The sequence below is a fragment of the Ctenopharyngodon idella genome, chromosome 15, assembly GCF_019924925.1.
Source record: "Ctenopharyngodon idella isolate HZGC_01 chromosome 15, HZGC01, whole genome shotgun sequence".
Lineage (NCBI taxonomy): Eukaryota > Metazoa > Chordata > Actinopteri > Cypriniformes > Xenocyprididae > Ctenopharyngodon > Ctenopharyngodon idella.
This window is the reverse complement of record NC_067234.1, coordinates 33234475-33246778: the sequence shown is the minus strand read 5'-3', so window position 1 is coordinate 33246778 and position 12304 is coordinate 33234475. Positions and strand designations below refer to the sequence as shown.

The 12304-nt window shown below is 34.4% G+C and overlaps 1 protein-coding gene across 2 annotated transcripts; it reads left to right on the top strand.

Moving 5' to 3' along the window:
* Positions 1-47: 47 nt before the first annotated feature.
* On the top strand, positions 48-11867 carry serpine2 (serpin peptidase inhibitor, clade E (nexin, plasminogen activator inhibitor type 1), member 2). 2 transcript variants are annotated; one of them, XM_051863469.1, is made up of 9 exons: positions 48-214; positions 3011-3291; positions 3833-4060; positions 5574-5771; positions 6909-7107; positions 8897-8994; positions 10994-11080; positions 11186-11269; positions 11380-11867. In XM_051863469.1, exons 2-9 carry the CDS (start codon positions 3036-3038, stop codon positions 11415-11417), a joined length of 1188 nt encoding a protein of 395 aa, XP_051719429.1. In that variant the 5' UTR covers positions 48-214; positions 3011-3035; the 3' UTR covers positions 11418-11867. The 2 variants fall into 2 exon arrangements, with proteins under 2 accessions (XP_051719429.1, XP_051719430.1); XM_051863470.1 differs by lacking the exon at positions 48-214 and adding an exon at positions 1991-2008.
* The last annotated feature ends 437 nt before the right edge of the window (positions 11868-12304 follow it).

Genomic DNA, 12304 nt, shown 5'->3' with positions numbered 1-12304 from the left:
GTGATTGGACGTCAACCACAGACGTCAGGGTTACCTAATTAATATTTAGAATGTGTTTACCATAGCTGTATTAGTATTTATGAGAAGGCGGAGTTCTGCGCTCAGGACAGAAAGAAATAAACGGAGGCGCGGAAGCGCGAGGAGGAACACGGACGCTTGCGGAAGACACGCGCTCTCAACCTGCGTATCTGAAGAATTAGACGTGCTTGTCCAGGTTAGTGAAGCATATGATATAAATATTGCATCTTATTTTTCACTTCATAGTCCGCCCCGTTTATTTTATACTTAAATCAGGCATTACTTACAGCTGCTTTAATCAGATGTTTGTTATCAGGGTTTTATATGTCTAAGGATACTACAAACATACAGAGGGATGTGGTGGATGACTTGTTTTTGCAGTTGTTGTCTTTGAGTTCCAGACCCCCGCCCTATTTGTGCTCAGACTGAGTTTTAAAGCCTATAATTAAACACACTTGCAGAAGCTGCTATAAAAAGTGTACTGCGGTCATCGGAAAATAACGCTTTCCTTGTGCAGTTTACAGAAAACAACGTTTAACTGTCATCAGACTAATATCAGAGCAGTTAAACTGTCTTTAGCCTAAACGTATATCAGACCAGATCAGATGAGTTAAACTGACTGTTTAACTGTCACACTGTTTACAGTTGCATAAACTGCTTAGTTACAAATTGATTTGAATCCGAAAAGGAAGACCGATTACCTCTTTGTTAACTGCTAGTTGGTCTGACTAGTCTTAACATAGTGACTGTTTATGCATCTGGACCCAGAGTAGATCTGTTTTGCCACCCTAAGACTAATATGAGATGAGATAAGATCTGTTTAAGGTCTAAAACGCTGTTTTTTCGATTTTGAGATTTTTTGGGGGGAATTTTGGCTTTTAATAAAGTGTTTTTTCAGACTAGAGGTAAGAAAACATCCAAAACCCACCTTTAATTATTTATTTTTTGGTAATTTATCTATTTGTGCCTATAGATTTCGATTACAATACATATTTTTAAAGGCTGTTTTCTCAAAATGAGTTTTTTTTTCTCGTACACTGAGCCAAATTTCTCCACTTCAGAAACACTTACATACACCAAACTTTACAGTTTTATTCCTATCTATATTCTGAAGTTTTTACAGAGGGATTTGCTCATATATAATTTGCCAGATTATATACAATTGTAGCCCCTTCTGTTCGAACCACCCGCTCTAAGTGGGACTCAAACCCAGGTCCGCTGGCATGGAAGGCGGGCACTCTAACATGGAGGCTAAAGACCGCAGTCTCTAGCGTCAGTCGCTAGAGCGCCTCTTCAGATCAGGGGAGTGAGGTTTACACGCACAGCTCTTACTGCCCTACGTCCGTTACACAATGTTCAGATTTTTTGTACTAGAAATTTATGCAAATTAGCGCATTTTTAAGTAAATAATGCACCATTTGCTTATTTAAACATAACATTTTAGAAAACTTGTAATACAAAAAATGTTTGCAATTCTTATTGTAATCAATCCACTGGGGAAGTATGATGATAACCATTAGTCGTGAAGTCGTGAAATGCACTAATGAATGATTTATCACAACAGTCTGTTGGCAAAATATGTCAGTAGAGTTATGATGTTACAGTGTCATTTGAAGTCAATTTTAAGCAGTCACATTTTTTTTGTTCCTTTAAATTACACCATTAAATAATCACCAGGGATGTTTACTGCAGGCTGATGGTCCTGATTGTTCTCAGACAGACACACACACACACACACACGCACACACACACACATACGCACAATCCTTAATCAAATAAATTCCTGAGCCGCAGGCCTGTGTGACGGGAAATAGAATAGCTCAGGAGTGTGTGAGTGTGTGTGTGCATAGATCCAAGAGACCGGAGGATTGTGGAAAAGTGTGTTGCTCGGATCCATTCTTTACTCTAGGAAAAAAGAGTCTGTGTCCCATAAAATCTTTCTGCTCTGGAGAATACTGATTAGATTGAGTAAAATCTCTGACAGAAGCAGGTATTTGTGTTGTGGTTTGTGTAAATGTTGTAAGTTATCATGTAAGAATGAGCCTCAGGTCAGAGTCGTTTTACTATGATTTATTATGATTTCCATTAAAGGATTTCTTTGTGTCAGGGCAGACTTTGGGCTGTGGTTGGATTATAATCATCAACTTAAAGTCTTAAATGTGTTTTCGTCCTTTGTTTTGAAGATGTTTTATTGTCTCCCTTAAAGGTGCTATCTGTACAACACTAGCAGCAGCACAATAATAATGTGTAGTTTCCAAACATACATTCCAGCCCAGTGAGTCTATGCATGATAAAAGCAATGAGCATTAAAGTGGTTTTACCATGCTTAGGCACAATACAAATTCACTTAGGCCTTGTAAAATCACTTAAAAAAAAAAAAACAGTCTTAAGGGGCTTTTGCTTTTATATATTGGTGGCAAAAGCGGTTTGATGAAAGTCAGCAAATTTAGATTGTCTGTCTGACTGTCTATCTGTCTATCTATCTGTGTCTGACTGTCTGTCTGTCTATCTATCTGTGTCTGTCTGTCTGTCTGTCTGACTGTCTGTCTGTCTATCTATCTGTGTCTGTCTGTCTGACTGTCTGTCTGTCTGACTGTCTGTCTGACTGTCTGTCTGACTGTCTGTCTGTTTGACTGTCTGTCTGTCTGTCTGTCTGTCTGTCTGTATCTATCTATCTATCTATCTGTCTATCTATCTGTGTCTGTCTGTCTGTATCTATCTATCTATCTATCTATCTATCTATCTATCTATCTATCTATCTATCTGTCTGTCTGTCTGTCTGTCTGTCTGTCTGTCTGTCTGTCTGTCTGTCAAGTAAATATGCCATTTCAGTTCTCTTTCAAGCAGCTTAAGAACTTTTGTTTGTAATCTATAAACAACAACGTGTATGAAAACAATGCAACATGTAATTGTAAAAAGACTTAAAAATATAAGTTCATGAGCAATTGTTTTACTTTATCATCCCGTCTGTCTCTCTCTCTCTCTTCTTCAGGTGAGCTGCCTGTGTGTCCCTCACAATGTTTGTCTCACTGCACCTCTGCGTGTTGATGGCAGTTTGTTCTTTGAGTGTTTCCACATCTCTGTCCTCGTCTTACGGAGAACGAGGCTCTGATCTCGGCCTGCAGGTGTTTTTGCGTGTGGTCCAGGACAAACCCCTGGAGAATGTGGTCATGTCCCCTCACGGCGTGGCCTCCATCCTGGGCATGCTGCTCCCGGGGGCCCACGGGGACACTCGCAGACAGCTACTCACCAGCCTCAAATACAAGAAATCCGGTGTGTATTTGCTCTGGTTTCACTTGCATTCCTTAAGCATTAAAATACAGGGCCAGATTTACTAAATGCTAGTGCCAGTGCAAACTCTCTTTTGTCATTAAGAAACTGCTGTCAGGAGGATTTAGTGAGAAATGAGCGATGCATATGCATTTGTAGGAGTTTACCTGTCAAACCGCTAAATTCATGGGAGGAGAGTAATTAAATGAATCATGCAACATGATTTACTAAGGTTTGCGTTAGTCAGTTTACTGGTATTTGCTCCATTATTTGCCACCCAAAAAAAAGCATCTGACATGACATTGAATTTGTCAGTAGGTCACCCGCACCAGTTTCCACTCCCATCTGCTCTTTTAATAGATTGTGGCTGCACACGAATTTGCCCTGTTTAGTAAATATAGCCCTTAGTGCATAATTCAGTGCTACAGATGTAAATGAAATCTCAGACATAGTAGCATGATTTTTGCTATGCAGATAATAAAATAGCAATTTCAACCCTGTTATTGATATATAAATGACTTGTGTGTGTTTGTTTTGCTCTCAGGCCCATATAAGATGTTGCGGAAGTTGCATAAGGCCCTGACGACCAAATCCAACGCTGATATTGTGACGATCGCCAACGCGCTGTTCCCAAATGAGGGCTTCAGCATGAAAGAAGACTTCCTGTCAGCCAACAGGGAAAACTTCCTGTGTGAGACTCAAACCATTGACTACAGCAACCCAGAGAAGGCTGCAGAAACCATTAATGAATGGGTGAAGAACAGCACCAAAGGTACACCTCACGTTAACCTCTGACCCCTGTATTTGATACCCTGACCTCTAGCCTGGATTACTTAAAAAGGATTTTCCAATGCAGCTTCTCTCGAAATTTGATATTTATCCCTAAATAAGCTCTTAGCCCTGAAATTACAGCTTTTATTGTTTAATGTTTTTATATATATACATATAAAATAGCTCCTAACATAAAAGTTTATGTAAAGTATATGTACACACACACACACACCACATATATATATATATATGTATATATAAATTAATTTTGAAGTTTTATTAAGTGTTAACAAGGAGATTATGTGGTTTTTGTAATCAATTAACACTGCTTTTGTCATTTTTTACAAGATGGACAAAATTTGTCAGCAAAAAAGTCATTCGGTTTAACCAAAATGTCGGTTTTAGAAAATTACAATTTTGCTTATAGCGAATTACGATATTTTCAAACAATGCTAACAGGCTGATATCTAGCTAGCTAGCAAAAGGACAATCAAACATTTTATATTTAGTGCACGTTTTTAAAATATTACAACATTTTCCATGTTTTATAGCAGTTGTACCAAATGACCTGATGTTTCAGGACATGCGTATGAGAAAGTGAAAACATAAATTTTTTCAAATAGTTAAGAGAGCGTTAGTTCTTTGCTTCATGACCATGTGGTCCTTTGCAGGTGTCTGAATGATGTCACATCCTGTCACATGATACTGACCGCATGATCCAAAATGGTCCCTTTATATTGGTTACACCGAATGACATATATATATATATATATGTATATCGATGTGTAATATTTATATAATTTTATTTCTTTAATTTATAGGAGGTATAAGTTTATCAATGACTGAAAACCAATATTTGGTTCCAATAAATAAACTTAATTTGTCTATTTATTTGTCTTTATTTGATTGTATTTATTCATTCATCATATTTATTTATGAATTAATTTTTAACTTTAATTTTTAAAAAACATTTTTCTAGTTATATAAGAAAAATTATTAAAAAAAATATAGGCAAAAATTAATGTTTAAGTTTATCAATAACTGAAAATTAACATTTTCCAAATTAAAAAAAAAAACTTTTTTTTTATTTTATTTTTTATAACAAAATCACACAAATCAGGGTTTTAAACTCTAATTACATGTCCCAGATCTTTATTTACATGTTCCAGATTCTTTCTTTCTTGCTTTCTTTCTTGCTTTCTGTCTTGCTTTCTTTCTTGCTTGCTTGCTTTCTTGCTTTCTTTCTTTTTCTTTCTTTCTTTCTTTCTTTCTTTCTTGCTTGCTTGTTTGCTTTCTTTCTTTCTTGCAAAAATTGCAACTCTCATACAAAATGAAAATAAAATAGAAAACAGCTGATATAATATTTAGTTAGTTAGACCTCCTGATGTTGTCCTTTCAGTGACCACTTGTTGAAGAAAAAACACTTTTTCCGGCAATATTTATAATATTAATGTTATATAAGTATATGTAATATTATTTTATGCTATAACCTGCTCTGTTTTGTTTTTTATCAGGCCATATTCCCAGTATTGTCAATGCGGATATGTTCGATTCTGCTCTGACTCGTTTGGTGGCTGTCAATTCCATTTACTTCAAAGGCCTGTGGAAGTCCCGTTTCCAGGCCCAGAACACCAAACCCAGAAGCTTTACTGCAGGAGACGGAAAGACATACAAAGTGCCCATGATGTCCCAGCTCTCCGTCTTCAACATGGGTGAGATGGTGTGATTTTTCTTGTAGGTTGCATCAGATATTAAACTCACACACACAGAACTGAAAGATATTTCCTGCCATGTGATTCATGCCATTGACTGTCTGGATACGTGTGGAACTGTTTTCCAGAGACGATGACGCAATAAAAATGTGGCTACTCTTTAAATCGCTGGGAACGCTGGAGTATTTTAACTTTACAATTCCTCATAACCCAGGAGATGGGAATAAAAGGGTGCAAAATGTGAATTAATTGAATTCTAATGCAAAAGCCAAGAGTGTCTGGCCATCAACTGAAGGATTTAATCCATAAAAACACCAATAAACTTTAGTTTTTTTTTTACTAGTTTTGATATAAGCACTTTACGAGCAGAATGAAGTGTTTTATAGACCGTGCGAGAGGACTGCACTTATAAAGTTCACCAGGGTGGCTGGGATATAATCCATACACACATATGTTGAATATTGTTTTGAGGAACTTTTAAGTTCATAAAACTAATATTTAAAGAGGCCATATTATACCATTTTACAAAGTCTTGGTTTTGTTTTTTGGGCTCTACTAATACAGGTTTTCATGCTTTCATGTTCAAAAAACACATTATTTTCCTCGTATTCTCCATTGTTGCAGGTCCTCTCTTTCCAGTCTGTCAGTAACGCTCTGTTTAGTTCCTGTCTCTATGAAGCCCCTCCTTCTGAAAAGCTCAATGTGCTCTGATTGGTCAGCTGGACCAGTGTGTTGTGATTGGTCAAGCGCTTTGAGTGTGTTTGTGAAATGTACCGCCCATAACCGCGAGTTTCAACACACTACTAACCAACTCAACCAGGCCCCTCCCATTTATTTTGCATATGCCTTGGGCGGGAATTATTTAAATGAGGAATATTGTGACGTGTTCCCAGAAGAAATCTCAAGACTGCAATGGAGGCATTTCAGGGAGTTTAGAAACGGTGACACTGATATAGAGAATAACTCCTGCTGGAGGGACTTTGTAACTTTGCAGAGCGTTTTCAAGCTCAAACAGCAACATTACACACTAAAGAAAGATGAAAAGTATAATAGGGCCTCTTTAATAGTTGAGAGACCCAGTGTTCAGCATTAAGCCTGATCCGTGATGCTGTTTATTTGTTCTTGTTCTCTCTGCAGGTCAGGCCAGCACTCCAGAAGGTTTGAAGTATACAGTGATCGAGCTGCCGTATCATGGTAATAGCATGAGTATGTTCATTGCGTTGCCGTCAGGAGAGGACACGCCCCTGTCAGCCATCTTGCCGCACATCTCCACAGCAACCGTCCAAACCTGGACCAAACAGCTGATCCAGAGGAGGATGCGCCTTCTAATGCCAAAGTGAGACACCTGTCGTCAGCGCTATCCTTATTTTATACTATTATAGTATTTATTAATATTTTGAATTAGCTTTTATTTTTTATATTTTCAGTTTTCAGTTTTCATCCAATAGTTTATATGTGTGAAAACATGCAGGCTAGGAATGACATGAGGGTGTGTAAATGATGACAGAATGTTCTTTTTTTTTGGTGAACGATCCCTTTGACAGGATTTAAAACCCTTTACATACTTAAACCTTGAATTTTTTTTTTTTTTTTTGGTCTTCAGAAAAGCTGAATTAGTTTAGAAAAGTGCAGAAATTGAGTGTTATGGAAGCTAATTTTTGCCACATAAAAAACCCCAAAAAACATTCTTTGATAAATCATATTTATCGCATAAAAAGTCAAAATTATGAGTTACCAAATAACAATTATGAGATAAAAATGTCAGTATTGTTTTTGTCAGAATTATGACTTTTTATCTCAACATTTTGACTTTTTATGCTATAATTTTGAATTTTATCTCATACTTTTGACTGTCGTAATTTTGACTTTTTATCTCAGAATTTTGACTTAGTATATCATCATTGTGACTTTGTCAGTAATGACTTTTGTATCTCATAATTTTGACTTTTGTCATATAACATGACTTTAATGAGATAATGTCTACATTTTTTTTGTCATAATTATGACTTTTATGCTATAATATTGACTTATTTCATAATTTGAACTGTCGTAATTTATATTTATCTCATAATTTTTTTTACTTAGTATATCATCATTTTGACTCATAATTTTGACTTAATATGTCATCATTTTGACTGTCATAATTGACCTTTATCTCATCATTTTGACTTATCTCATCATTTTGACTTTGTCATTAATGACTTGTGTATCTCATATCTCATGACTTTTTTTATGTCATATAACATGACTTTAATGAGATAAAAATTATGAGATAATGTCTGCATTTATTGACTTTGTCAATAATGACTTTTGTATCTCATAATTGTAAATGATGACAGAATGTTTCTTTGACAGCATTTGAAGCTCTTTCTATTTTTAAAACTTGATTTTAGGTGGTTAGAAATGCCAAATTATTTTAACAAGGGAATAAATCCAAAGTGTTATGGAAGCTTGTTTCTGCCACACAAGAAAACAAAAGTCATGATTTTGACACTAATTATTATGAATTTGTATGTAATAATTAGTTATGTATTAGTGTGCCATCATTTTGACTTTTTTTATATCATAATTATGACTTGGTATCTCATAGTTATGACTTTTTATATCATAATATTTACTTTTTGTCATAATGTTTGGCTTTTATTCTCATAATCTGTCTTAATTATGACTTTATCTCAACATTTTTACTTTTTATGCTATAATATTGACTTATTTATTTAGTCGTAATTTATTATTTAGTCGTAATTAGATTTATCTCATAATTTTGACTTAGTATGTCATTTTGACTGTCATAATTGACTTATCTCATAATTTTGAATTTTTGTCTCATTTTGACTTAGTATGTCATCATTTTGACTTTGTCAATTATGACTTTTGTATCTCATGATTATCTCTTAGAATCTCATTTTGACTTTTTGTGTCATATAACATGACTTTTTATTTGTATTTTATTTTATTTCAACTTCATTTCAATTACTGAAAATGATTTTTAAAAGTTTTAGTCTTAGTTCATAACAACGCTGGTATGATCTGTACTGAATCTGACATACTTTGTGGACTCATTATTTGCAGAGCCAAGCTAAGCACCTCTAACAGTTTCTGTCTGTCTCTTCTTCTCCGAGTAGATTCACAGCCGAGCAAGAGGTGGATTTGGAGGCTCCTCTTAAAGCGATGGGAATCAAAGACATCTTCAGTCAGAACAAAGCTGATTTCAGACACCTGAGTGAGTGACAGCTGTCAGTCATGCACAGTTCATTTTCTGTGCAAATGTTTGTGCTTGAACTAATGATATTGCTGGTTGTTGACTGTGAACTTCAGCCGCGTGAATCACGTCTCTCTGTGGAGTGTGAAAATGAGTCAGAGTTAGAGCGCTGGTCACCATCCAGAGAAGCTCCCAGCGCTGCACGGCTCCAGATGATCTCTAAAGACACAATTCTCCTCAAAGCCTTTGCTTTATTGCCATAATTCATTCTGTTAAACCACAAGCTTTAACCTGAATTGCTGCAAGAAGTGAATCACAAAAGGAGATTTTTTTTTTCCATACAAACAGTCTGTCGTGCTCCAAATAGGATCAAAAATTATCATAAAAGCTTTTTTTGCAGCTTGACAGGCACTATGAAATATCATTGTATGGACTATAGATGAAAGTCATACAGGTTTGGAACCACATGAAGATGAGTAAATGACAAAATATTTCTTTGACAGCATTTAAAGCCCTTTCTATTCATAAACCTTGATTTTAGGTATTTAGAAATGCCAAATTATTTCAACAAGGGCAGAAATTCAGTGTTATGGAAGCTCATTTCTACCACATTAGAAAACAAAAGTCATGATCAATCATAATTATGACATAAAAAGTCAAAATTATGAGATACCAAGTCATTATTATGACAGTTGGATTTTTTCATAATTATGACAGTTGAATTTTTCTCAATTTTAACTTGTCGTGTTGACTGTCATTATTATGAATTTGTATCTCATAATTGACTTATAATTTTAACTTTTTATCTCATTATGACTCAGCATCTCATAGTTACAACTTTTTATCTCATAATTTTGACTTTTTGACATAATTTTTGGCTTTTATTCCCATAATTATTACTTAGTATCTCATAATTACAACTTTTTATTTGATAATTTTACATTTTTGTCATGATTATGACTTTTTATATCATAGTTATGACTTAGTATCTTATAGCTACAACTTTTTGTCATAATTTCGTCTTTTTGTCGTCATTTTTGTCTTTTATTCTCATAGTTATTAGTATCTCGTAATTACAACTTTTTATGTCATATTTTTTAATTTCTGTCATAATTATGACTTTTATATCATAGGTTTGACTTAGTATCTTATAGTTACAACTTTTTGTCATAATTTCGTCTTTGTCATATTTTTTTCTTTTATTCTCATAATTATCACGTAGTATCTCATAATACAACTTTTTATGTCAATTTTGAATTTCTGTCAATAATTATGACTTATATCATAGTTATGACTTAGTATCTCATTATTACAACTTAATAATTTCAACTTTTTGTTAGATTAGTTAAATTATTATAGATTAGTTAGATTTGTTAAATCATAGGTTTGACTTAGTATCTTATAGCTACAACTTTTTATGTCATAATTGATGTCATGTTTTTGTCATAATTATGACTTTATATCATAATTTCTTCATTTTATGTTATAACTGACTTTGTTAATTGACTGATGTTAGAATTATGATTTACCAAAGCATGATTTTGTGTATGTGGTGGAAATGGGCTTCCATCCGATGTTTAAAGAATCAAGCTGGAAAATATCAGAAATAGCGTCTGTGGAAAAAAGAGGGGAACATATATGAATACATACTAAAGTACAGAGAGAGAGAAAGACAGAATAAAAGAAGATTAATATTACCTAGAAAAAGGAAGGAAGAAGTTTTGCAAGCATTGTAGGCCAAACTGGACCTGTAATCTGATGTGTTTTGTTCTGTTGCCCCTGTGTGGCCGTCTGATGCAATCACATGACTGTCTTTTGGTGGATGGATGAAATTGGGATGTGGCAAGTCAGCTCTATATTAGCTGAATACAAGTGATTTCAGCCCTCTGTGTTCATGTATGATTATGAATAATAATAACTAATACAAATCACATTTATGAATGTTTATTGCTGTGCAACATCATGAAAGTTTTGATGGTTATTGTGTTAAATGTAGTCTTTATGTTTGTGTATGTAACAGGTTCGGAGTTTGTTTACGTGTCCAAAGCACTTCAGAAGGCCAAGATAGAGGTCAATGAGGATGGGACCAAAGCCTCTGCTGCCACAAGTAAGATACTGTGTCATAAATGTTTTTAAAGTCAGAAGTTGTTAGCAAATCACAATCATTGGACGTCCAGCAAGACCCTTCATCTGTGGTCATCTGTCATTTCAGCTGCAATCTTGCATGCCCGATCTTCTCCTCCGTGGATGACTGTGGACAGACCGTTCCTGTTTCTCATCAGACACAATCCTACAGGTACACACACAGCTCACATACAGTGTATGGTCCTTTATCTGTTTTATAATTATGAATCTGTAAGATTAAAATGTCCTGACTGTGAAATCTGATCCCTGTTCTCTTCTCAGGAACCATTTTGTTTGCTGGCCAGATCAACAAACCTTGAGCCAGAGATCATAGGGGGTTCTTCCTCAGTGATCAACACACACACACACACAGATATATTAAACTTTTGTCCTGGACTGCGTGTTCTGTACCCATTCAATTTCTCAAGTGTCTTTTTACCCTAATTTTTACTTTGTCTTTGTATTGCATTTCTGTTATCTTTATATACTTGGGGAACATTTTCTAAGATTTTATACATGGTTTATAATTTGTCTCTAATGCAAACATTCTCACAAAATGTGTGCAACTTAAATGCTAAGACAACTTTTATTTAACTTTAACTGAGATTTTTTTTTTTTAAATTTTATTTTATTTGTCATATTAACGATACATTTTCCTGCATTGAGTAATATTTTATTAAATAAGGTACTTAAACCGGTTCACCTTGTCTTTTTTAACTTTCAGACTTTTACATTTGTTGTTTATTTAATAAAGTATACTCATATTACTAGTTTTGTTGCTTTTGTAGTTTTATTATGCTTGATTAATGTTATATTAAGTCCTATAAGACAACAACAATAAAACATTAATGAAATGTTTCTTTAAAAAACACTGATATAATACTAATACTAGATACTATCAATGGCAAGGCAAGTAAACAGTGATAATGTTCAAAACAAATAAATAATAGTTAAATTTAGCCTATATTAATGTTAGGCTAATTACATTAACAATTACATACAGTTATCTAATACGGAGCCTGGGACATGACATGCAGGAAAAAAAATAGTAGGCTAAATCGTGCATACGATTTACTAATTCGTTCCCTCGATTTACTAAATCATGCGCACGATTTAATTTTTTTTCTTGCATGTCATGTGCGGGTCTCCGTAATCTAAGAATAATATGTAAGTAATTTAACTTAATATAATAATTTAACATTTGTGT

Coding starts and splice junctions, on each gene's coding strand:
- serpine2 (XM_051863469.1), top strand. CDS start 3,036: ATGTTTGTCTCACTGCACCTCTGCGTGTTGATGGCAGTTTGTTCTTTG. Junction 3,292..3,832: donor CCTCAAATACAAGAAATCCG/GTGTGTATTTGC, acceptor TTTTGCTCTCAG/GCCCATATAAGATGTTGCGG. Junction 4,061..5,573: donor GGTGAAGAACAGCACCAAAG/GTACACCTCACG, acceptor GTTTTTTATCAG/GCCATATTCCCAGTATTGTC.